Source organism: Diadema antillarum, unplaced genomic scaffold (assembly GCF_040938485.1).
Source record: "Diadema antillarum isolate AM-2024a unplaced genomic scaffold, OU_Dant_1.0 seq00000095_RagTag, whole genome shotgun sequence".
NCBI lineage: Eukaryota > Metazoa > Echinodermata > Echinoidea > Diadematoida > Diadematidae > Diadema > Diadema antillarum.
Window position 1 is genome coordinate 496581 of NW_027271184.1, and position 27252 is coordinate 523832.

Below are 27252 nucleotides of genomic sequence, written 5' to 3' on the forward strand. Positions count from 1 at the left end.
TTTTGTGCTACTTCAGGGTTTCATCTCATTTTTATCTTTTTTTTTTCTATTATTTTAACAAAAAATAAAGAAGGGTATGTACCCGGTGTGCCCCCCTCTGGATCCGCCACTGCATAGCCAAGCTGTAGGGTAGTATGATCCGATTACTGTGAGTTGATGCTGCCATCGTGGCCAAGATTTTGAGGATAGCCCTCTTTTTGTTGGCCCAGACCTAGCCCAGACCTGTGGTATACACAGTCCATGAAATATGACAAGTCATCGCATCTTTGTCCTATTTCTTAACTCTGTTCACACCTCAAACTTGTTGAGGATGGGCTGATTTTGCTACAACACGCACTTCCCATAGACACTTGCCCAAGTATACTCGAGACTCGTCCTCCATGGGTTAATAGAATATGTGAGTGAGTGTTACTGTAATCAAAGTGAAATATTGCTCGATAAGCCTTGATTTTTTTCTCTCCCTCTCTTTGAAAATGCTTGCTATCGTGGAGTAGGGCCTGGAATTTGTTTGAATGATAAAGTTTAAAGGATACAAGAGATTGACTCGTGCTGTAGAATATTGGTCAGCTTGAATATGAATTCTAAATTCTCTGAATGGCAATTTTGTCTTCTCTTTTATGCTTGCCGTGCAACACCAGTTGAAAATGTGGTGATGGTGGAACCTGTAGGTGACACAGGCGTCCTTGTCTCTTGGGATCCCGTGAATAGCGCCCTCTACTACCTCCTCACCAACATCCCACCTCTTCTCAATGATTCCGTGACCAACACCACGGCATTGTCCAAGGAGTTCTCTGGCCTAGCACCGGGCAAGAGATACGCCTTCATCCTCACCGTGCAGCTGGCTAACGGGCGAAGGGAACTCCTGGCCCAGACATCATATACCCTTGGTAAACACTCTCCAGCCTTCTTGAAAGCCAAAACTAAGAAACAAAGCAAAACAAAGCAAAACCACATTACTACTACACCTCCCAAATTAAAGCATGAAACTTCTTTGCATTTGTCTTTAAAGGTTATTTGTAATTTGGCAAAGCAACTTGAATAGTACATTACTGGACTTTGTAAGGTGCAAGACCTACGATAACATTGTTTGCTTGATAATCATGTAAGAGAGGCACAGATGTTCAATTGTCTGTACATAATTTTCATTATAATCCTTATTGTGCACAGACACTTGCCAAATTTTTTCAAGGTCAGGTGTTCTCTTTGTATTGACAATTAATTTCCAGACATCTCTGTAGACATTTTTCCATGTGGGAAGGAAGGCATTTCAGTGTGGAGGTTAATCAGCCAACAAAACACAGTAACTGTTAAAAACAGGTGTATTTCTTTTCCAACTGACTCAGTTGATGTACAACCTACGTACAGTTGTAGCTGTTATGAACATGCATCTTTTCTACCCCTCCTCCCCCTTTTCACTCTCCGCAGCTCCATCGGGGCTCAATTGCTCAGTTTCTTCCGACAGCATGTTTCCCACCATCCTGCAGTACAAAATATTTGTAGAGGCGGGCGTCTTTGATTCCTACGAACTGGATATATCGGATCCCACCCCACTGGGAGCTTACACCGGGCCGAGTGCGGCACTAGTGGTCATTGATGCGAAGTTTCCACCCGGCCAAACCTTTGATGCAATGTGTTCAGTCTCAAGTGGAGACGTTGACTCAGAGATACAAACTGTGCAAGGAGCTACAGGTAATATGCAGAGGATGATTCTTGTTCTCCATAAATGTATTCCCCCTCGAATGATATCTCCCTGTAGCCTGACCCATTGAATATTTTACGGTTGTACTTAACCCTAAAAAGACTGGGCTATTTTGGTAGCTCGAAAGACTGGGGGGGGGGGGGGGGGGGGGGGGGGGGGGGGGGGGGGCCTCAAAGGCCCCCCCCCCCAAGATCTCAGCCGTGGATCGCGCGATCGCCGCGGAACTTTGCACAATGGTAGTGTGCGATGTAATCTACAAGATCATGTTTTTAAATTTTCCAAAATAGACTTCTTTTATTTTATTTTGATTAATTATGATAATTTATGCAAGAAATCAGAATCTTTCATCTAAATCAGTAAATAAAGCTCCAAAAGTGCTCATTTTTGGTATAATTAATCTTTGTGGCATTCTTAGCAAATGTTCTTGAAAAAAAAATTTGGTATCAAAATTAATTTCTTATTTATTTTATTGTTTCATGAATTTCTTATGTATTTCTTTGTTTTTTCGACCTTTCGTTTTTGTTGTTTTTTGTAACAAAATTTGTCACAGACACTTTTTGAAGCATAATACTCCTAAAACAAACTAATTTTAGCCATTGAGAGTAAAAATAAGCATATTTATATGAACCATGTGAAAAAAACTCAATTTGCATTGACTTTGTACACAAAATCACATTTTTTAGCCATTTTTGGCCTCACGTGCATGTACAAAAAGTCATGTAACTTCAGAACCGTACCCCCAGGCGTCACAAATTTGGTGTCAAAATGTGCGGGAAACTCAAAAGAAAAAAGTCATGGAGCATCGCGGCGAGAGCATTGCGTGTTGCAGAGTAATCGTGCGAAATGTCGAGGCCTCCGAGGCCCCCCCCAGTGCAGTTAGGGTTAAGCTAATCTAACTTAATCTAACGATTACAATTTTGGTTAATTCTTTGTCTTTTGTTGAATCAGGACAGGGGCAAATGTTAGCTAGATGGAAAACATTGGAAGTGTCTTTCAACTTTTTTTGTTACATTATATAACATAATAAATGAAACGTGCAGCTGGCAGGGGCACTCATGGTGTAAATTCAGATCAAGCAAATAAAGTAAATTCACAGGCAATATGACTATAATTAGCTTTTTAAGGGGTCTGAAGTTTCATATCTGTGGATGAGAAAATATGTTTTTTTACATTTATATCGGTATGTATTTTTATCTTGTTACTTTCTGTTATATATGGAATACCACTCCAGACAAAATGAGTTGAGTAGTTTTGATGTGTAGATGTGGAGGCACTGAATACATGCAATTTTACTTCCAATTGTGTCATCGCAGATGCCATAGCTCCAGAAACCCTATACGTGGATGAGATAATGCCAAACTCAGTGAACCTCGTCTGGGCGGATTACACGGATGCAGAGAACTACCTAGTGCGTCTAGGCGATGAGTTCCGCACATCGCAGCAGACGTCGCTGAATCTGACCGGCCTCATGCCCGGCACGCAGTACGAGCCAGAGCTTCTCGTAGAAGTGGCAGGCATGAATGACTTGGTTGAGGTCGATTCTGCCACCGTCATCACGAGTAAGTGATATTGACGTGCATCACCCTGTTGATTGCAAAAGACACAATAATTCAGTGACACTCTTCTGACATTGGCCCTTGTGTGCCTTCTATACTTCTGTTCTGTGCACCTGTGTGTTACCAAGTCTGTCTTCAGAAAATAATGCTATCATGATTGCAGCCCATTGACTTGCCCACTTGTCAAAGACAACATTAACTTCCTTGAAAAAAGAAATATTCCTTGCGAGCTTGCAAATATAAGTGTGTTTCTTTTTAATATTACTATTACTACTATAACCACTGTAGTAGTAGTATACTGCTATTAAATATATGTGCTTATACTTTTACAAGTAGTAGTAGTAGGGATAGTATCAGCAGGAATGGAATATGGTACCACTGATTGTTGTGATACTAACACCACTGCCTCACTGTGCCACTGTTGTGGCTGTGTACTACCACATTTAGTAAAGAGTATTTCTCCTGCTACTATTTCTACTACCACTGTTACTACTACAGGTGTACAGCCTTTACATGTACTGTTACTTGTAACACTGCTAGTGCTACTTCTACTATGGCTGTTACTCCTGCTACTATGACTACTACTACTACTACTACTACTACTACTACTACTACTACTACTACTACTACTACTACTACTACTACTACTACTACTACCACCTCTACTACTACTTCTAGTACTAATGATAATAGTAATGATCATAATACTATACTGCTACATGTAAATTTACTGATATATACACTGTACTACTCCAGCCGTTTTTGTTAGTGCTACTATTACCGAAACTACCACCAATCGTACTCTGTACTTCTGCAACTACATCTGCATTAAGCTCTTTTTTGTAGGTATTGTTTCTACTCTTACCGATGCTGCTCTTACCACCTCTACTGCTTCTTTTATGACTATTACTGTGTTACTGTTACCATATACTACTTCTATTCCTACTACACTGTACAACTATTTTCAATTCTTCTTTTACTTAACACTACTATGCATACTACCATAATGACAGTTGTGCAGAAACTGCTTCATGTTTTACTTTTTGTTGTTGTTGTTGCTAAACCTTTGTGCTACTATGTACACATCTACTGCTGATATTACACAGGAAATGTATTTGTGTAAGTTCCATTGCTACTGGCTTCTTCTGTAGAAGCTACTGCAAATGGCAGCAATACATTCCAGTGATTGAAAATACAATCTCAATGGTGGGATTGTGGATCTGTCACTTTGTATTTTTCTGTCACATTGTTCCCATCAGGACCGGAGCCCGTCAGGTTCTTGGCCATACAGAACACCTCTGACACGGCTGTCACCCTGCTCTGGAACCCACCTCGGTCCAACTTCACGCACTATGAGCTGTTCGTTGCCGGCAAGCGCGAGTTCTACAGCACCGACAAGACAGTGACAGAGTACACCCTGGAGTACGAGCCCAACGTTGAGTTCATCGCCACGCTGTACACCACGGTGATGTATCCGGGAGGAGACCGCGTGATCTACAGCAGGCCGACATCGGTTAATGCCATCATAGGTGCGTGTCGGACGCAGATTTAAAGATGAAATGCAGCAAGTATTTCTAATCTTTCCACCATCTTGTTCATCATGTTGCCTCTATGTTCCTAGATAATAATTGCCACCACCATTTAGTCCAAAACTAAGAAAAGAATTAGACATTGCTTCATATTGAACATTGTCACTGCAACATTTCTGAGGTATGTTTTCCTGGTAAATCAACTGAACAATTGGTTTGATGCATCCAACAGATTTAATGAAATGTCTGTAAGATAATGACTTTTTTGCGTGAATTTGTCCAGATGGGGGGGGGGGGAGATTTAATAAATCTTAGAGAAATTATAACTGTGGCATTTTTAGGCAGACTCATCAGTAGGTATTATGCAGTCTCATCATTAGCAGATAAATATTGTTCATCATTTGCATTTTATTTGTACATCCATAGATCCCTTGGAGCCCGGCACTATTATGGTAACCCAGCTCACGCACACTTCCATTGCTGTCACCTGGGACGAGATAGCTGGCATCACCGACTACATTGTCACTCTCACCGTGGCCAATGGCACCCAGCTTTTTTCAGACATCATCCGCGGCACCCGCATGGCCAACTTCACTGGCCTGCTGCCCGGACGAGAGTACACAGTGCGAGTGGGGCTGCAGTGCGCTGATGATGTTCTGATGCTGAGAAAGTACACCGGTGAGTCTATTATAGATTACAGACAGATGCTAGACAGTGTTGTCCATCTGTAGGGGATCAAAATGTACTAGAAACTTTAACCATGTCTTCAATGTATTTCATGCAAAGATTGCATGGTGACGTAAGTGAATATTACTGCAGTGCATTGTGCCTGTCATGAATTTGATATCAATTTAGGAAAGGTTTGACATAGGTTCATGTTTTATTTTGTTCCTTGTATTTCATAATCTCACTCAGTCCCACTTCAACCAATCTGTGCTACATTCGCCTACGTGGAGGAGGAATCAGTCACTGTTCAGTGGAGGCGGCCTGCCGGCGATCTTACCGGATATCGCATCACCTTCTCCGATGGCAGCGGTTCTCCGCGGACAGAGTTGGTATACGACAGTGAGTCCCTGGATTTGGAACTACCACTCACAGGTCTGACCGATGGACCTTCAGTCGTCGTCAATATTAGCACCATCGCAGGCGTCGGTCTTAGCCAGAGTGAAAGTAATGAAGTCTCCATCAGTCCAAGTAAGTCACAGCCACTTTTCTTTTTATTCTGAGGATGCCATGAGTGGTATCCTTCCTGTGCATGACACATGACAGCATGAATGATAATACAGAGACACCAACTCCCCCGCTTTTGCAAAATCTCCCATTTTCCCGCTTGAAATGATCTTTCTCTTGTCCAAACACCTTTTCAAAACCTGGAATTAAATTTTCACACATCCAAGGTGATCCAAGGTCTAGTGTCAATGCTGTGATGTGTATGTTATATGAAAGTAAGTTTTATATGACCAAAATATATCATTTGAATTATTGAATTACTACTTACATGTACATGTATTTAGTGCCATTGTACATATATGTTGAAAAGTAAGCCCGAAATATCACAAGAGAGCATCTAGAATCCTAGAGCTTCCAGGACCTTTGACCAGGCCCTGAACCCCGGCCACAAAGGACTTCGCGCTCGTGATGTGCGCAAACACATCAAGTTACATATATAGTCTCTAGTTTGCTAGGGGTTTCAGGTGGAAGAATCTCCAGATCAGAAGATGCTTGAGGTTAGAATTCTCTGGAAAGATGAGATTAAAAAGTTTTCCATTCTAAGAAGTGGTTAAAATTGTCTTTGCACATTGGTTGCTTTATTTGCTGCATACAGTCAAAGTGTGTGTGAAAACATGCTGATATCGTTGGCACAAATTTATTCATTTGACTCTTACCACCAGGCTCACTAGGCAGCTTGTTCAACATCACCAGTCTGACCAACTCCAGCGTTGCCTTTGGCTGGGCTGACTTGTCCGATGGCGCAGAGTACGAGGTCTGTATCCAGCCGGCTGGTGGCAACCGCTCCTGCCTAAACGTCACGGAGCGATACGCCGAATTTACTGGCCTCGTTGCCGGTGCTACCTACACACTGTCCGTTGGATGGGGCTCAGAGTGTGACATCTCACTAACCCTTAACACAGGTACAATTTTTTTCTGCTTTTGAGCCTTTTCTTTACCATGGATGAAGTTAAAATATTGTACTAGATGGCAATGATGTTTGCTTTATGGCAGTGGTCTGGCAAAATATCAGTCAGTAGTCAGAAACAATAGCCATGTCATAGAAAGCTGTTATGTGTGTGTCTTTGCCTTATGCTGCTAGAAACAGGCACTTGTTTTAGTTTTCAGATCCAGGTTACCACTTTATCTGTCCATGAGTCTATGTCACTTCATTGTAATGATAACAATGCATATAATGGCCTTAGGTGTGTCATTGAAAAATAAGGATATTCCATGTAGTAGATTAGGATTTAGATCATGAGGTGAAGAGTGAGAGATGAAAGGTTGATATTCTGTAAAAAAATCTTATTTCTGACAGTAATTCAATGATCCTATAGGGAAATGGGATCAAATCTACCATTATTACAAGCCAGACAGGGTGCTGATCAAGCTCATATTGAGAAATTGCACTTTTTTTCTTTTTAATTGAAACATTTTGATGTAGTATTGTTATAGTTTGTCATATTTTTTTGTTTTTTTAATCACATACTGCATGTTTTTCAAATGCGTGTTATTGGCTACTATTACTATTAAAGTCAGTGACGGTTTTTCGACATGTTTGTCATTTTCCAGTTCCTAATGACCCGATTGACCTGCAACTGACCAACGCCACCTCTTGTGCTGCCGAAATAATGTGGGGCATCCCTGAAGGGGTGTACAATTATTTCGAAGTCACATACACACCCAGTGATGGAGTCAATAGATCTCCAGAGCGTATTTATTCTGCAAACCTAGGGGATAACGCCACCACTGTGATGCACCGATTCGAGGGCCTTTCACCGGATGAAGAGTACAATGTGACTGTCACCATAGTGACGGGGGCCGACGACGTGAGGGGCAATCCCGTAGACATCAGTTTCAGAACTGGTATGCAGATGATTCTTTTTTCTTTCTTTTTTTGGAGGGGGGATGTGAGGGAAGGATGTGGCTTTTCCCTGATTTATGTAAGTTATATAAGGCAGGGCTCGACACTAACGGTGGCCCGGTAGCCCGGGGCCACCTAAAACGCACGTCGGGCCACCAAAATTTCAGAAATGAAGCATTTGGTGGCCTGATCGGGCCACCAAAAAAGGTTAGATGTTTGCCTTTGAGCCACCATAAAATAAAAGTTAGTGTGGAGCCCTGTATAAGGTCCCAGTGTAAACTCCAACCACTTTTGCCATGTAATGTTTTGTTTAATTTCAGATCAGGGAAGTGTAACCTATATATATATTTTTTTTTTTTTTTTTCTTGGTCGAGGGAAGGAGGTGGCTTCTCCCTGATTTATGTAAGTTATATAAGGTTCCAGTGTAGACTCCAACCACTTTTTCCATGTAGTGTTCCGTCAGGAATCTCAGATCAGGGAAGTATAACCTATATTGACCTCGGCCACTTTTAGTTGCGCGTTCTTTCTGCAATCTGCTATGCCTCTTGGCATGTGCAGAATTTACAAATTATACACGTCAGTATTTTTTAGTTTATACACAATGTGACTAAGTCAGGGCAAGCAGATCCTGATAATGGCTGAAATAATCAGGTTCAAAAACACCAGGGCACTTGTTTTAAAGTCTTCATTCAGCAATTATTCTTGTGCTCTCCTGCTCAGAACCATCTGCAACTGGGACTTTTGAAGTCACCATGATCTCCACGGATACCATCATCGTCTCCTGGGGCAACGGGACCCAGGAGTACGTGTACGTCAGCTACAACGGTGAGGACGGCAATGCCACCTGCAGGGACCTGGCCAATGACACCAGCTCCTACACGGTCATGGACCTGTTTCCCGGCGAGAAGTACTACATCTTTGTCGATCAGAGCGGTATATGTGAGACAGTGGAGCAGAACACAAGTGAGTCCACACCTTTTCTCACATGGTCCCATCTCTCCCAATGCCCTTTGTTTGCTCAAGTATACTTATACCCTTCTGTCAGAATTCAATGTCATATCTCTGTCAATAGAAGTTTATTTAACCTGTTCCTTACGGGAACCTGGTATACCAGGTTCCCGTGAGAGCAACTGATATACGGGAACCTGGTATACCAGGTTCCAAAAATGAAGACAAGAGTGCCTGCTTTAGTGGCCTAAATTCATGTTTCTTTGTGTTAAAATACGCAGTAAAGTGGGTTTGATAAAAAGATTAGAGTTTATTCTATCAGCATTTGTTCTCCTTCTGTTTGAAAAATGCATATTTCACAGTATTATGTACCTTTTTCCTGATGTAGTTTTTCGCTTGTTCTGCTGTAAACTCGTACGAACATGTACATAGCGATGAAGGCTGAGATCAGTTAGATATCTGGGTTCGCTGACCCCAGTCACCTCATTCAGGTACCTGGTTTTGTGTAGAACAAAAGATTCTGTGAGCTCATCAGCGCACGCTCTATTCATACCTCGCACCCGATCAATATTTCCATTGTTCACTGGCACATGTAGTTGACCATGGAAAGGGGGATACAATGTACCGCTTGACTGCCTTCGCACAGGTGGATTACACACCTCTCTGCCTCTCTGTCGACGGGCAAAAAAAATCTCGTTTGGGGGCATTAAAGGCACTCAGAGACTTGCGGAAGGAACGGGTTAATCCTGTCATGCTGATCATATCTTTTTTTTTCTGTTGCCTCTGGGAATGAGAAGATTTCTCATTTGTCTTTAATAGATCAACCCTTTCCCCTCTCATATTCTATTTCCTGGCGTTTCGTGCAAGTTGACATTTCTGTTGTCTTTGGTTCTCTTTCTTACTTCCTTCATTGGAAAACTGTACAGATGTTCTTCACTAATATTTTTGCATGTATACATGTATGTATATCAATATGTTTGTTGCTTTTTCTCCCATATTTCCAGCTTTACACTTAAAATTGATGCTTTGGGGCATTCCCCCCCCCCCACCCCCATATACATGTGTACTATCCCTGCACATATCACTGGAAGGTCAAAATATGTGTGTATCTGTGTGTGTGCGTGTGAAATGCCAAAGAAAGAATGGTAGTGCAAAGCAATTTACCCTGAAGTCTGTGTGTGTAGATGTACCGCAAAGCCCTTTGAGAGCAAAACTATGGGACATTCTCACAACATGACTTATTTATTCTCCTGCTTATCTTGTTCATCATCCAGGGCCCCTTCCACCCCTCAATGTCAGCACCGTCTCTCGCAACATCTCAAGCCTTGTCATTGCCTGGACCCCTCCCGGCAGCGATACCGTCTTCGACCAGTACCGTGTCTCGTACGAGCGCGAGGATGGGACAGACGATGGCTGGACCCTGGTAGGATACTATCCGGAGGAGGAGACGCAGGCGTACGTCGAGGACCTGTCCCCAGGAACGGACTACATCTTCTATGCGGAGACTGTGTCCGGGGAGGGCATGTCGAGGGCTTTCAGCTCCCCTACCAACCACTCCACGTTTACCTGTATCATGTGTACCTTCGCAATCATGAAATAAATGTCTATTGAATTGAATTGAATTGAATTACATACCTTCGCCAAGGGAGGAGGAGGAGGTTAAATTTTTATGAAGTTTATGAAGGATTTTTTATATTTTGGCAGGTAAGGTATGTGAACTTTGGAGTTCAAGCTGAGCATTTTTGATGTTTTTGTGCGCGCACTAACGTGCATGATCTAGTTTTTGCAAGGGCGAGGCGCGCTGCGCAGCTAAGGGTTTATGACGTAACAGAGGCGTCTATATTGGGAAATTGGGCGATTTTTCAGTGGGTGGAAATCACTGATCCCTCTAGGATAGCAAGATCATTGGTGGAAAGCAACTACTTGGCAGAGGTCTGCGCTCTCAGAGGTCTTTTTATGCCTCCGCCACGAAGTGGTGCCGGAGGCATTATGTTTTCGGGTTGTCCGTCCGTCCGTCCGTCCTTCCGTCCGTCCGTCCGTCCGTCCTTCCGTCCGTCCTTCCGTCCGTCCTTCCGTCCGTCCGTAATGAATTTTGTGGACAGGGTAACTACCAAAACCTTTTGAGGTATCCTAATGAAACTTGGCATGTATGTGTATTAGGGGGTGAAGTTGTGCCTATCAACTTTTGGGTGCACATGCTCAAGGTCAAAGGTCAAAAGGTCAAGGTCAAATGCTTAAAATTTTATAATTTCCCCCATATCTATGCAATGCCTGAAGATATTTTCTTGAAACTTAGTGTATACATGTACTACCCAATTAAGATTCTCTGGTGAAAGTTTGGGGTCATGAGGTCAAAAGGTCAAAGGTCAAAAGGTCAAGTAAAATGTTAAAATTTCACTTTTTTCTCTATCTTGGAAATTGTTCAAGTTATCTTCATGGAACATAGTGTATATGCATCTACTGACTGGCAGTGGTTATCTAGGGAATTTAGGGTTCATGGGGTCAAAGGTCAGGGGTCAAAGGTCAAGGGCAATACTTCAAAATCTTACTATTTTCCTTATATTTATGCAATGCCAGCAGGATTTTTTTTTTTTTTAAACTTGATGTATGCATGTCTAACCCAATAGAGATTCTCTGGGATTTTTTTTTTGCCAAGAAGGTCAAAGGTCAAAAGGTCAAAGATCAAGTGAAAGTGCTGAACTTACTTTTTTCTCCATATCTCGGAAGTGGCTCAAGTTATCTTGAAACTTAGTACATGCTGAATTTATGTATGTTCTGCCTGACAGTGCTTCTCTTATAAATCAAAGGCCAGATGAAAATGATAACAAATTACTGTTCAATACAGAAATTGCACTTTTTCTCCATACACTTGTACCTTGAAAATTACTCAGTGCATAAACTTATGACATGGTCAAAGTCAAGTTAAAGTTCTTAAATCCCCAAGTACATGCTCTCCAATTCATCCAATTAAACATAGGTCAAGGAAGGTAAACATTCAATACATTTGTGACAAACATGTCATTTTAATATTTTGCCAATTTTGTGAAAATGTAATCACACATTGTCCACATGTACTATAGACCTATTAGGAGAATCATGCATTATGGCGGAGGCATACCAGTCGCCATAGCGACATTTCTAGTCTAGTTTTGACTCATGTTTTCATTTTGACTCGTGATTGGATTTCAGTGTGTTGGCATGGTAACAATGAATACAGCATTGAGAATTCAAAATTCATGTCGCGGTAGGGTGTACATAGAACACAGAATGATAGAATTTGGGGAATAATATGATTTGAAGACTGATCAATAGTATAAGTGCACAATTGAAATTGAGGACCCTGTACACTAATTCATCAAACAAAAAATTCAATTCCTGCTAAATGATGCAATCTTTAGCATTGTAATTGAGTGAAACGTGTAATTGATGCCATTACTGCTGAAACATTCAGTGATAAAGATCGCTTATAACACTGTCATTTCAATCGATGAACAATATAAAACTGCTTGCAATGTGTGTCGGCTAAGATGTTCGCTAAGTTTACACTGTGCGTGAGAGTGTATTTCTGTGTGTGTTGTCTGTGAGCGTGTGCATGTGTACATTGTAGGTCTGTATCGTAACTCTGTGTGTGTCTGGCTCATTCCTCTCACAGTGTCGGTGACAGGCAGTGTCAAGGTGTTCCACTACAACACCACAACTATTGCCTTCTCCTGGCCCAATGTTACATACGCTAACATCTCTCTCGTGCCAGACGATGGCAGCATTAAGTTGCTGGAAGGTAATATGAGCGCCCTCGCCACAGGGCTGGTCCCCGGCCAGCTATACAACATCTTTGTGTGGACGTTACAACCCGCAGAACAGAGAACAGGTATGTTATGATGTACATTATTGTGAGCTATTTTCATAGTCTATAAGCAAGGCATATTCATGGACAGTGCAATCCCTTTATAATGAATGAGGATATACCAAAATTTTTATTGCAGCAAAGTTAAAATTCAGGTACAGTTGAAATTGTTAGTATTCAGATATCTTGGTATTAAGAGATATTGATTTGTATTACACATGTAACCGAAGTGCTTTGTGTCAGCCCTCTATATTTATTTATTAACATTCATATTTTTCTTCATTAGCCATGTTTATTCAAAGTTTGCAAAACTGTGTGTTTGCTGTTGGATGACTTTGCTGCATTTTCAGTATAAAAAGGTCACATATTACCTTTTGCCATTCATTGTCATTATTACAGCAGAGTGTATATTTCATGCTCCCCACACTACCATGTTTATTTATTTCTTTTTCGTCTGGCACCAGTTCCCCTCCCACCCGCCACCCTATCAATCTGTGAGAACGCCACGACTGTCTTCTCCATCTGCATCATGTTCTCCCCGCCCATGAGGGGCGAGTACGACTCCTTCCAGGTGCTCTACACCACAGACTACGATGACTGGGAAGGGTCCGAGATCATAGACGACATCATGGGCAACACTACCGTCATCGACGATCTCAGCCCGGCCACGAGCTACTGGATCCGGGTCAGGACGCGGAGCGGGATGGAGCTCAGCACGGCAGAGGAAATCCATGCATCCACTTGTGAGTGCTTGCTGGCTTTTATTTATCAATCATCCGTAGAGCATTGTGCATCGTTATTGTGCAACAGTTGCTGCATTGGTTGTACATGTCTTGTTTGTTATGCCTCCGCCACGAAGTGGTGCCGGAGGCATTATGTGTTCGGGTTGTCCGTCCGTCCGTCCGTCCGTCTGTCCTTCCGTCCGTCCGTCCGTCCGTCCGTCCGTCCTTCCGTCCGTCCGTCTGTCCTTCCGTCCGTCCGTAATGAATTTTGTGGACAGGGTAACTATCAAAACCTTTTGAGGTATCCTAATGAAACTTGGCATGTATGTGTATCAGGGGGTGAAGTTGTGCCTATCAACTTTTGGGTGCACATGCTCAAGGTCAAAGGTCAAAAGGTCAAGGTCAAATGCTTAAAATTTCACTATTTCCCCCATATCTATGCAATACCTGAAGATATTTTCTTGAAACTTAGTGTATACATGTATTACCCAATTAAGATTCTCTGGTGAAAGTTTGGGGTCATGAGGTGAAAAGGTCAAAGGTCAAAAGGTCAAGTAAAATGTTAAAATTTCACTTTTTTCTCTGTATCTTGGAAATTGTTCAAGGTATCTTTATGGAACAAAGTATATATGCATGTACTGACTGGCAGTAGTTATCTAGGGAATTTGGGGTTCATGTCGTCAAAGGTCAGGGGTCAAAGGTCAAGGGCAATACTTCAAAATTTTACTATTTTCCTTGTATTTATGCAATGCCAGCAGGATTATTTTTCTTTAAACTTGATGTATGCATGTATAACCCACTAGAGATTGTCTGGGATTTTTTTTTGGCCAAGAAGGTCAAAGGTCAAAAGGTCAAAGATCAAGTGAAAGTGCTGAACTTACTTCTTTCTCCATATCTCGGAAGTGGCTCAAGTTATCTTTAAACTTAGTACATATTTATGTATGTTCTGCCTGACATTGATTCTCTTATGAATCAAAGGCCAGATGAAAATGATAACAATTTACAGTTCAATACTGAAATTGCACTTTTTCTCCATACCTTGACAATTACTCAAGTACGTAAACTTATGAAAGGGTCAAAGTCGAAGTTAAAGTTCTTAAATCCCCAAATACATGCTCTCCTATTCATCCAATTAAACATAGGTCAAGGAAGGTGAACATTCGATACATTTGTGACAAACATGTCATTTTAATATTTTGCCAATTTTGTGAAAATGTAATCACACATTGTCCACATGTACTATAGACCTATTAGGAGAACCATGCATTATGGCGGAGGCATACCAGTTGCCATAGCGACATTTCTAGTGTTGTTTTTCTTCTTATTCTTTCTTCTTCTTTTTTGTAACAACCTAACATATGAAATGTATGTAGAAATTAAGACTTATGCATGTATTATAAAAATATTATATTTTATGTGTATTTCAGTTATGCAATTGTATTGTGTTCTATACGTGTGACTTCTTAATTCACAAAGTGGCTGAAAAACAGCCATCAGGCTCAGCCCAGTACCATGACCAAATAAAATGAAAGCTGAAATCAGTGAAAAAGGTTCAAATTACTTGTTAGACAGCTGTCTCAGCAAGTAGGACAGTGGTAAAGTGTAGTAGTGGGAACAGTACTCTGCATGTTTTGTACCTAAGCATTTCATGTTTTAGACACGCCTTGTCCGCTTAATTCTATTTGATCATTCATTGAAAATGGAACTAACTTGAAAGAAAAAGCAGAGTTGCACACAGGTTTCAAATACGAGGGTTTTGTGGTCCACTCCAGAACATAACTGAGAAAAAAAAAAATTAATGAATATAAACATATTTTTAAGAGGGGTTCAATGTCGGGTTTTTTTTTTTTTGTATGCAAACAATTGAGTTTTACATGAGACTTTTTGTTGAACTATTGATTGCATCAAGTTCTATGGTTTAATAGCAAAATGTGTACAGAAGAGACTACGTTTTGTACATGTGAAATTTGTATGGAATGATATAGACTGACAACATGAAATTGCTAATAGACTGCCTTTTTTTTCTGTGAAGTCCTCATATATGTAGTACGAACATAATTTCACAATTGGAAGCTGTTTCTGTGCTACAAAACAGAGCAGAATGTTTCTCTGTCAAATAATTCAGGAAAAGCTTCCAGGGAACTTTTTTAACAGTGGTTTGAATAATATTGTAACGTTATGTGATGACAGAGACTTTTGTCTATAAATGTAATCACTTTTTCTTCACTTCTTTGTGCCCTTGAATTCTTCACTCTCTTTCTCCCTATCTCACTCACACACACACACACATACACACACACACACACACACACACACACACACACACACACACACACACACACCTCAGTGTCAGTGGAACTGGGCAAGGTAGAGTTCCAGAATGTGACCCACTCGTCCTTCCGAGCGTGGTGGCTGCCCATCACAAACTACACGGGCAACTACACAGCGGTCGTCCAGCCTGGCAATGTCACGGCTGTTGTGTCTGCGGAATCACCATCAACCTACTTGTTTACAGGCTTACCATCTTCTACTGTGTTTGAGGTGCAGGTCCGGACCACCATAGGACTAAACTCAACAGGCAGTGTCAGAACAGGTCAGTATAACTTCATTAGAATATGAAGTTATACTTAGAATCTTATGCCTTTTCTTTTTGATGCCAATCTGTGACTTAATTTTGTTGTAAAGTGCTGTGAAATCAGTCATTGACTGTGTAAGAGCACTATATTCATGTAAATGATCCGATTGTATTGTATTGATTGTATGATTATGTATATTTTATCTCTCGACCACACCCCCTCCCATTTTTGTTTTTCAGAACTACATATGTACCACTTAAACATGGTACACTTCCATCGTGACAACTGAATTGAAGTCTGTTTGCTGTACGACAGTCAATGTTTTTTTGAAGCAGATTAAAGACAATGTGCACAAGTTTTAGAGTGAACCAGTTACCACCACTCCCCCCCCCCCCCCATAAAAAGATACCATAAATCTTTGTCTGTATTATAGAAATCTGTAAATAATTGTTTAAAAGATATATAGCTGAGTGTTTCTTGGTTTTGTATTTTTTTTAATGATTTTGCGTGGATTGAGCATGCAATCAAAATGGGTTTGTTTGTACACGCATTTCAACAGCTGTTCTTATTAATCAGAGCTATTGTCTATTGTTGCTAATTTTGTCGATCTGTTTGTTCACATTGACGCTGTAGGACCGGCACCTGTCAGCAACGTGCAGCTTAATGCTACCAGCCCCATCTCGCTCGCCGCTGGGTGGAACCCTCCCGACATCATCACCAGCTTCAACGAGCTCAGGGTGGTCCTTGAGCTTGGGGGCGAGGAGGTGTTGGCCGTCCAGACTCCGGCCAGCGTCACCAACTACTCCTTTGACTGCCTGCAGCCCGACACCGAGTACACTCTGAGGATCACCTCCATCCTCTTGGCAGATGGCCCTTTCGAGGAGCAGGAAACTGAAGCAGATGATCAACCTTCAACAAAGACCAGTAGGTTGCGATGTAAAATCATCCGATTTGAAGAAGTCGTCACATGGCCTACCGATATCGATTTATTGGTTACAGTGGGCCAAAGACAAGTAGCATCACAGACAGCTTGTTCATTTGTTCAATTGCGTGCATGCGTTTGCATAAATGTTGGAAGAGAAAAGACATTCTTCGTATCGTATCTCGTCATATTGCAAGTCATACTTTTGGGCAGTTAGTCTGTTACTCGTGAACTGCATCTACAAAAGTGATCAGTGATATTTTAGTAATCTGCACGGAAATGTGAGATGCGTACGTTTGTGATTGATGGCGAGGTTGTAGTTGCCTTCATCTCATGGAATGTGAAGTTATTGTATATACATCATTATATTCATATCTTTCTTCATCTTTCGCTGTTTCTTCATGTTTTCTCTCTGTATTTCTATCACTTTCTCTTTCCTGTCTCTTCTCATTGCCTGTCACTCGCACCCCCCTTCCTTTTGTTATATCTCTCGCCATCTCTCCCTCTCTTTCCCCATGTCTATTTTTATCTTTATCAGACGAAGCGGAACACGAAGAAGATCCGTATGTCTATGCTACAGGTGCAACTAGCCTCACTCTGCACTGGTCCAAACTTGAATTGCCCGGTCACGGTCTCTGTCTTGTTGAGTACTGCCGCCAGCTCCTGGACAGTCCCCGCTGCGTGGTCAACGGCTCGGACATCTGCAGCTGGGAGGTGGAGTTTGGAGGTTTGGATCCAGGACAGCTCTACCTCCTCTACACCACCATCAACGGCACTCTGACTGAGTTCGAGACCGTGCGCACTCGTGAGTATTACCAGACTACGATTGTGAAGTGACACTTTGTTTGTGCATGTATCTGTGTTCATTTGAAGAATTGAGATGAGATATGGATTGTGGCTGAGGTGAAATACAGTGTGAAGACTTGTGGCAGCCAAATATCTGATAGTCTGAAGTAATAATAATAGTAAAAATGATGATAATGATAATTATAATAATAATAATAATAATAATAATAATAATAATAATGATAATAATAATAATAAAAATAATAATAATAATGATAACAATAACAACAATAATAATAATAATAATAATAATAATAATAATAATAATAATAATAATAATAATAATAATAATAATAACAATAATAATAATAATAATAATAATAATAATAATAGTAATAATAATGATAATAATAATAATGATAACAGCAACAATGATAATGATGATAATAATAATAAAATCTAGTCTTTACATAGTGCATTTCACACTAAATTTTAAGTATCTCAATACGCTTTATAGACTATTATTACCCCAGTTACTGGATATATTATTTCCAACCAGCACTGACAGTGCTCACTCTCCGCTCCCTGGGGAGCATTCCAGCCAGTTGCAGCCATTTTTCAGGCTCCGACATACTGATCAACCAACATAAACTTTTTCATCCTACCGGATACCCATTTACTGTATACTTCTGGATAGAGAGCAGCAATGTGGATAAAGTGCCTCGCTGAAGGGCAAACGTATTGGGCTTTGCATGAGCTTGAATCCACAAACCCATATCACGCTCATGTGATTCAGAGACATGCGCTCGTATCTACTCAGCCACGACACCTTCACAGAGGTGTCATGGGAGACTACTGTAGAAGTGGAAATTTTTGCGGTGTTGAAATTTTTGCGATGTTGACATTTTCACGCATTTCGTGCAACCAGAAAATAGTGCGGAAATAAAGCATGTAAATATTTTTGCTCGCCATATGTTCCAGTAGTTGATGTCTCGATTCCACAGAATTATAAACATGCAAAACTCTTCTTAACGGGCCAAGTGCAAAAAATCAGTTGCGCAAAATATCCACTTTTACAGGAGTTGAGACAGGATGAGTCCCGATGGGATCGCTCAATTGGACTGGGCATTGATTTAGATTTGACGAGAGGAAGCGATGTGATCTGCCATGAGGCAAGATGAAGAATGAATTTGACTCAAGATATGGCATAAAGATGAGATATACTGATGTATCTATAATTGAACAGAGTGCATGATTTGCAGTCAGATACTGTATGAAGTACCTATTGTCGTGACTAACTAGCACACAGAAGTTGTTATTTGCTGAACCTGTTTTCAATTGTAATAAATAATCAGTAGGGGAACAGCAGTAGCAAAGAAAGTTAACTTTCAATAACCAATCACAAATGCTGAAGGACCTTGTAGGTTGCATTGTGAATCATTGTGTGACTGACCAGCAGGCAACAGGATGCAGCCAAGGTTTGCATAGAATTATAAATTTGGTGAAGTGAAGGTTGAAGCGAAGTGATACCATTGGTCAATTTTCTGAATGTCACACTACTGCATGTATACCGTGACTCTGCCTTGCTTTTTTCATACAGGGCCTCTTCCACCGGGATCAGTGTCCGTCACTGCTGTCAACTCGCGCCTGATTCAAATCAGGTGGACTCCGCAGCCAAACATCCAGATGGTCAGGATCTCGTACTATGAGACCGAGGGTGCTGGAAATGGGGACACCTTAACAACGCTCAACGATGGAGAGTACGACATCCACCAGCTTGACGCCAGGACGGAGTATACTGTGGAGCTGCAGAGTATTGGTGGGCAAGGGGGTACAGAGAATGCACCAGACAGCAATGTTGTTAGAGCTGTTGCCGAGACGGGTGAGTTGGTGGAATCTTTCATATATTTGAGTGTAATGAGGTATGGCAGTCCAGTTCTTGTCTGCTTGAAAATGCCAAATGCTTAAAGGGTTTCACATATTCCTATAAACATTAACAGCCCAACATTCCATCGTCCACATTTGGGATGTGTATAGCCAGCAAAAGGACTGCTTTGTGGTATATCAATGTGGGTTTAAGTGCATAAAATTTGTGGTTGAAGAATTGTGTGATATGTTCGGGTCTGTGGGCAGATGCAAAACCTAATTACACCACTGACCAGTTTCCATAATTATATCTGAACAGTTCCTTTTGTGACTAGATGGTGTTGATTGTTATTTACCTCACTTTCTTCTTCATCTGTTGCTGCTTATGACTTGTATCAGCATTGTTCGGATTCATCTCCACAAACGAAGAACAAATCTTAGGTTTTCTCAATGAATAATTGTAACTAACTGTGGTAGAGTTTTGGAGACTCTGAGAAATATCAACTCTGCCATCTTGACACTCTTGTTCAACATTTCTTCAGAGGCATATAGCTTGTGAAGAAATGACTCTGCCATCTTGTCACTCATGTTCAACATTTCTTCAGAAGCGTGCTAAAATCCATGAAACTGTCGTCTGACCAGCCCAATTTGTAAACTGGTTAATCAAAGGCCCGACTCATTGTCTTTCCTCTGTGCAGCGGAGCGAGTTTTGACGGATCTGTCGGTACGCCCCGACTCCATCACCTTCCTGTGGAACGAGCAGGCCGACCCAGCCGACTTCACGGACTACCTCCTTGAGTGGGGCAGCAACACAGCGATGATCCCTCAGGAGGCGGATTCCACCTACGCATACACCATCTCCGATCTCATCGCGGGAGAGCTATACACCTTCTCCCTCTACCTCCGGCCTCTTGTGACTTACCCAGCACCACTAGAAGTGGTGACATTACGTACAGGTATGGGGAAAATTTTTGACCTTTTCAAAAAAAAAAGAAGCCTCTTGTGGAGTAAGACATTTCATTCTGGTCTTTAACCCATTGATGACAAGTCTTGATTATACTCGGGCAAGTGTCTCGGGGAAATATGTGTCGTGGCAAAATCAGTCCATCTTCAGAGGGTTAAAAGTCATATCTCCCACAGGTTAGTTATTGCATGTGTTCATATTCCATGGCCAACATGTAACTATTGCTAAAGCATAGCAAAAGGATCATGTATTACACTGTATCTGCTTATTCTGTATTCATATTCAAATTTTGTTGACAAGACCAAAATGGAGGCAGATGTTCACATTTTTATCATGTTTTTGAAAGACTTCGTCAAATTTGTCACTAAATCTTTCAGGTATTCGCTGAAAAGATTCATCTGATTGGAATATCAACTGGTTGAAAGTTCATGTGGTCGCAATCAGTTACAAATTACCTTTGCTTGATGAGACTTTTGCCTTCTGGATCTGTAGAAGGATCTGTATCCAGGCGGCGAAAGTCTCATCAAGCAAAGGTAATTTGCAACTGATTGTGACAAAATGAACTTTCAACCAGTCTTTCAGGTATTATCGCGAGGGTGATAGACTAATATTATGTATTTGTACTAGTGGGCACCATTTCCCCCTGTATGGCCCCCCAGGAAACTTCAGTGTCCCCAAATCAGAAAATCTTTTAATCTTCTTCTTTAAAACCAGAAATGCTTTGTATGAATACACTCGTGAGGGTACATTCAAGTTTGTTTATTGCAGATCCAGAGGTGGGGCTCCCGTTGGGCCAGTACCAAATTAGGGGCCAATTTCACGTTATCATGTTCTTAAAAATGCATAGTCAAATTTTCAAGGAGACAGACAAAAAGATAGATAGGAAAAGGGATAAATAGATAATAAATACTAGTAGGTTGATAGATAGATGGATAGGTAGAGTGATAGATAGGGAAATATATTAGTAAATGTAGTTTGACATATAGATGGACAGGTACAGCTGTAGAAGGATAGATAGGGAAAGATTGATAGATGGATAGGCAGAATAATAGATAGGAAAATAGATAGATGAATAGATAGATAGACAGGTAGAAGGATATGTAGATAGATGGAAAAATAGATCAGAAGGTCAAACTTTTTTATACATTTTTTTTTAATGTTTACACAAAGCCAATACAGTAGGTAGGTGAGTATGGCATATAAATGGCAGATATGGCCTTCAACCAATGTTCTGCAATGGTATGATACAACAATTTGTTTTCAGAGCCCAATCCTCCGATGAACTTGCGGGCACAGGATGAGATGCTCTCCTCCTTCCGCTTGGTGTGGGACCTGCCCGCAGAGGGCCTCTACCGCGGTTTCATCGTGGACATCGATCCACGGCCCAGCCTCCAGGACCTCCCTGCCACAGTTGGCGCCGACATCACCAGCTTCACGTTCGAGGGACTGACCCCGGGCACGTCGTACATGGCAGAAGTGACGACCGTCATGGGGTTGGAGGGATTAATGCGGACTAGCGATACAAAGACTTTTGACATCGAAACAGGTTTGTGGTGAACAGTCTTCATTTGTATCAAAGCATTCCTAGTCTCTCTGTCAATCAAACCTAAATACTCTGCATACCAGTCTTAACTATCCTTTTCTATTTAGGGACATTTAAATTGGGGGGGGGGGGGGAGAGATGAAGGTAATGGCATGCATAAAATCATTATGCTTCTATTCCAAGAGTAATGGAGAAAGTATGTTGCAGGGTCTGCCATCCAAGTGGGTGTCTGTCTGCCTATCTCTTTGTCCTCTCGTCTTGATTGTTAGCACAACTTACCTGTTATCACACAAATTTTGAATGTGATATGATTCAAAGTCGGTCGGTCAAGGGAGAAGGACGTACATTTGTACAGTGCGTATCAAAAAAAAAAGGATAGTCCAACTTCAGACGCTACTATTTCATAATTTCAACTATGGAGAGTGCAGTGTTTGTTGTGAGGAAAGGGAAACTCTTCTTCTTTCCATCGGTACCTAATTGTGTTGAGAAATGTCATGCATGACTGAACACATTAACTTTAAAGACAGCAATGACAAGTTGCACTTTTTCCAAGTTTGAATATTACCACAAAGGAACATTTAATGTCTTACTGACATGGATGAGATCTGTCACTGGGAATGGTCAAATTAACAACATAGTATGCATGACTGCAGGTTGGAGTTCAGAGTTTCCTTTTACCATTTGTAGTTCATAACCTTCAACATGGCCTCCTGTCCAATAGCCTGGTCCCGCTGTCAAAAGGCCAACCCACATAGTCCATTTTTTCCTGTTCATATTAAAGGCATGGTCTGTTGCTGCGAGCTACGTGTATGTCTTTAGTATAAACAGAGAGAAATGGACTGTGTGAGTTTGCCTTTGTAGGAAGGACCAGGTTATTGCACAGGATCGATACTACAAGTGTAAAATTCAACGCTTATATGCAGGCAATTGTTATGCTAGAAGGTATTCTCCAGTGAGACTAAATCTTAATTAAGTTGCAATTGCAAGTGACATTGTGCTGTCTGCTTGGTGGATGTATGAAATAGGAAAGAATAAAGATCACAACCACCAATGACACCATTTATTGAAAGCAACTGAAGATTTGAGGCAAGATCATTGCTCTGAAATATATTTTTTTTCTTCAAGTGAAATGAAATACAGCGCAGTGGTGGGTATGTACACTGTATCGTTTCCCTTTCCCTGGTAAAGCATCACCGTAGAGCAACTGCTTCTAAGTAATTTATTTTACAGTGATGATTACCCAGAGCACTTGTGCACAGGTACTAAATATATTACAGTGTAATGACAAATAAGCGCCGTTCTGTGTAATGATGATGTGGTGTCATAATGGTGATGATGTACGGTTACAACAGGGTTGTCCTCTAATTCAACCCATTTCATAGATTCTGGTCCAGGAGACGATTTGTACCTTGTCAGTATTGGCACGGATGAGGCTGTCGTTGGCTTTTCTCGGCCTATTTCGGACTTTAACTTTAGTTGCCCCATGTGTGCACACCAAGCATCCGACAGTCGCCTGAACCTCACCGAACTGGAACCAGGCAGGGAATGTACACTGAAAGTGGAGTTTAACGACACAGCTGTTATAGCAGGAGAGCTGACGTTCACCACAAGTAAGAGTTTTTTTTATCTTAGACTCGGTTCAACTAAGCACTTTGTCTATGAGGATAACACAGCATTCGAAGATTCACACTCTTTTTGAAATGTTATTTATTTATATATTTTTTTTTTTTTGGCCACTTCCACTTTTGTAGATCCAGTAGCCAAGTAGAGTCTACGCTGTGCTGGTAGAGATAAAACAGTACTTTTCAGACAACATTTATCAATGCTGGTTGTTTGGCTGATGGCACTGTGTGTTCATGTACCATTCATGTCCCTTCATCTGTAATGCTTTCTTGGTAATGCATACTTTGCATCAGAAAATCGTCATAGTTATTATACCGTAGTTTACCACAAATGTACCAGAGCACACATGATTTTATCTTTATTCGTTTGTTTGTTTGTTTGTTTTTTGCATGGTTTGTTTGAGGGTCTTTGTTTTGAGGAAAATCAGAATTTTACACTTTTTTTTTTATCCTAGGTGTTTCTGCAGAAACAAATGTGTTATCCATCTTCATGTGGGAACGATAGGATGTGAGGGTTGAGTTTCAAAGGTAGATTTCGCTTTGGGCCAAATGTTCTTTTGGCTTATAGCTGGCTGTGACTGTTACAGATTCTAACTAAAATGTTGTCTTAGGGTAGAAAGCAGCCAGGGAACTTAATTCCAGAGTACAGCCTCCAATGTGTGCCAACTGTCATGACCATTCTTGTCTACCACCCAGTACCCGAAAAACCGCGTTTCCTCGGCCTGAGAAGGACTGGTCCATATTCCATGGAGTGGGAGGTGGACACTTCCCTTGGCAGCCAACGCTATGACCGGCTGCAGGTCAGCTACAGCCCAGAGTCCATGACCACACCCTCGCCCTTTGACATCAGCCGATGCGATGACGGCCTGTTTGTCCTGGAGGGTCTGCAGCCTGACACAGAATACCAAGTCTCGGTGACTGCAATCGCAGGCAATGCGAGAAGTCAGCCCCGCACTGAGTACAGATTCACGAGTTAGTATATTATTTCATCGTTTGGCATTCATATGCACACTTCAGTTCATTTCAGTTCAGTTCATTGTAAATCACCATCAGGTTGACAAAGTTTGCATTACAAAAAAAAAGAAAAAATACATAGTTTCAAATATGACAGTAGCAGAATCATGAGAAATACAACAGTGGGCTTGTTGAAAGTGATTCCTCTACAAAAATATGATGTACATGTAAATAATGTACATGTAATCATTTATGTAAATATAGACGACCTCTGATGCAGAAGTCTCATAAATGTATGTCGTAGAATCAATGGGGAAGTGATAATGGGTCTAAGATTTATATCTGTGAATATTCAGTGGGGACCTGAATTTGATTAGCAGCTGTTGGCATTATGCACACCTATCACACCTCCAGTTCATCTGACCACGTAACTGAGGGTGATGGACTTATCATGTTGCCCTCTGGGGCAGTATTCTAAAATCCTTTCTAGGAAGAAATTTCTTCCTAAGTCGTGATTTTTTCCGAAGTGGTATTCTGAAAATCTTCCTATTAGAAAGATTTTCAGAATAGTACAGTGTAAGTGTCTTCCTAACATTTTTCCTAAACGTAGGAAGAAACTTTAGAAGATTTTCAGAATACCACCCCTGGTCTTCTACTTTTTGAGATCACATCCATTTTGGTGAATATACATGTTGTCACGTGGGTTTACTCAAATAAGGATAACTTCACACATGCCATGTACAGTTACCTCTCAAGGTTTATTTCCAATAAAATTCGATTCACATACAAAAGATTATTTGACCAGTCCATCCATTTCTATAACAAACTCGTCCTGTCAAATCTCTAAATTCCAAAAATTGACCCAATGTAGGAGTCAGTGTCAAAATCTCACTTTTACTGTTTTAAAACAGCATAAACCCCTTAGAAATTAAACGCATCAGTTGACTCTGTCTTGACTTCAAACCATTCCACTCAGAGGTCACTGACCTAACCTCAACTATCCCCACTTAAGGAAATTCAAACTTAATTCACACTTTGACTTCCCTTGGCTTAAATTCCGTCTCATGTATACAGGTCACATGCAATGCTGTTTCTGTTAAACAAATAGGTTTGGCTTTACCTCTGGTCCACAGCAAGTCCTGAGCTGACTTGACTCTGTGTGACCTCTCTGATTCTGAGTCAATCCAAATTCAATACACCTGTATTACCAAGTCTCTATACTGTGTAGTGTGGACTTCACTACACTGACATACAGATTTCAATCATTATCATGTTAATTAGTTTCACCATCAATGGCACTTGAGCATGTTCACCATCAATGGCACTACTCATACACAATACAGGTGTGTTCTCCTAGTTGCAATCCGATAAACATGTGTTTGACATACTAGTCTCATCAACTTATTAAAGATAAGCAAAACAGAGCAGTGTGGATTTCAAAATTGTCACTTTCACTGTGACACATGTAACCAAAAAGGTCTCTCCTTCTTCAGTTCATGCAATAAACTTTTGTCTGACATTTACAATTGAATTAAAAGATACTCTCACTTGTCACTATCCCACATCCCTTGCGCACAGCCTGCCCTGAGCCCGGAAGGCTGCACCTCGTCAGCGTGGGTACCGATGCGGTCACGGCTGCCTGGGGCGCCAACGATGCCGCAGAGGACTACATGCTGTCAGCACAGTTGAACGGCATCTCGGTGCAATCCCTTTCCCTTCCCATCACCTCGCTGACTGGAACACTCATGGGCCTAGCTCCAACAACATCCTACATACTTCAGCTGTCAGGGACCGTTGGTTCAGTGTCCAACCGACTTGATTCTCTAAACTTTACAACATGTGAGTTCTTGCATAATACAGAACAGAACAAACAAATGTTATTTTTGTTGTTGATGATCGTTATTATTATTGTTTTGTATTTTGCTTCTCATTGGGTTTTTGTTCTTTTTTCATTGTTGTTGTTCTCATGATAAATCACATGCACAAGAACTTTCAAAGGAAATGAACAAAGTCAGGTTTGTGTTGCAAGATCCACTCACAGAAAGAAAGAAAGAAAGATATCTTCAGGTATCTCTCCATTGGTATCAGATGCTCAAAGAGCAAATCATGCATCAACATACATAGATTTTAATCTGAATGTGTTTTCATAAATACCACCAGTGCCGAGTGCTCCCGGAGCCATTTCCTTGGAAGCCTTCACCCAGACCAGGCTAACTTTCAGCTGGGATGCTGCCGCCAACACTTTCGATCGTTATGAGATCTTCCTGGTGGCGAGTGAGTCCACCGCATCCCAGCGTCGCGTCGGGACCATGGGCCCCGCTGAGGAGCGCATGCTTGAGGTCGGCGGACTACAACCCGACACCTTGTACAATATTCAGATCTATGCTGTGGCCGGTGATCAGCGCAGCTTGCCATCAGAGGAGGCCTTCAGGACTGGTGAGTCAGAAGTGACTAGAGCGCAAGTCGGAAATATTGAGTATTTTCACATTTTCAATTTTAGAATGTTCAATATTCAGTGGAGATATTCAATGTTTCCTATATTCTAATATTTAAAAATTTTATATTCAGAGGAAATATTTTTTTTTTTTCTAAATTGATAGTGGTTCAAATATTACTCAATAACTTTCTTCAGTTGACTTGTTTTATAT

The 27252-nt window shown here is 41.2% G+C and overlaps 3 protein-coding genes across 3 annotated transcripts in view; all 3 read left to right on the plus strand.

The window, feature by feature from the left end:
- The first annotated feature begins 3162 nt into the window (after positions 1–3162).
- Positions 3163–4822, plus strand: LOC139726666 (uncharacterized). The gene is made up of 2 exons (XM_071637651.1): positions 3163–3258; positions 4515–4822. The coding sequence occupies exons 1-2, from the start codon at positions 3168–3170 to the stop codon at positions 4805–4807; spliced, it is 384 nt and encodes a 127-aa protein (XP_071493752.1). The 5' UTR covers positions 3163–3167; the 3' UTR covers positions 4808–4822.
- Positions 4810–8344, plus strand: LOC139726671 (tenascin-R-like). The gene is made up of 6 exons (XM_071637657.1): positions 4810–4819; positions 5211–5462; positions 5700–5978; positions 6677–6916; positions 7566–7859; positions 8310–8344. Exons 1-6 carry the CDS (start codon positions 4810–4812, stop codon positions 8342–8344), a joined length of 1110 nt encoding a protein of 369 aa, XP_071493758.1.
- A 29-nt stretch (positions 8345–8373) lies between these two features.
- LOC139726672 (tenascin-X-like) overlaps positions 8374–27252 on the plus strand; it is a 43781-nt gene continuing 24902 nt past the window's right edge. The window contains exons 1-13 of the mRNA XM_071637658.1: positions 8374–8820; positions 10080–10373; positions 12458–12673; positions 13114–13392; positions 15719–15964; positions 16581–16871; positions 17408–17674; positions 19256–19537; positions 20220–20477; positions 21750–21932; positions 24347–24622; positions 26183–26480; positions 26772–27040. Coding sequence (XP_071493759.1) covers positions 8610–8820; positions 10080–10373; positions 12458–12673; positions 13114–13392; positions 15719–15964; positions 16581–16871; positions 17408–17674; positions 19256–19537; positions 20220–20477; positions 21750–21932; positions 24347–24622; positions 26183–26480; positions 26772–27040 — 3370 coding nt within the window. The 5' untranslated portion in view covers positions 8374–8609. The remainder of the gene's footprint in view (positions 8821–10079; positions 10374–12457; positions 12674–13113; positions 13393–15718; positions 15965–16580; positions 16872–17407; positions 17675–19255; positions 19538–20219; positions 20478–21749; positions 21933–24346; positions 24623–26182; positions 26481–26771; positions 27041–27252) is intronic.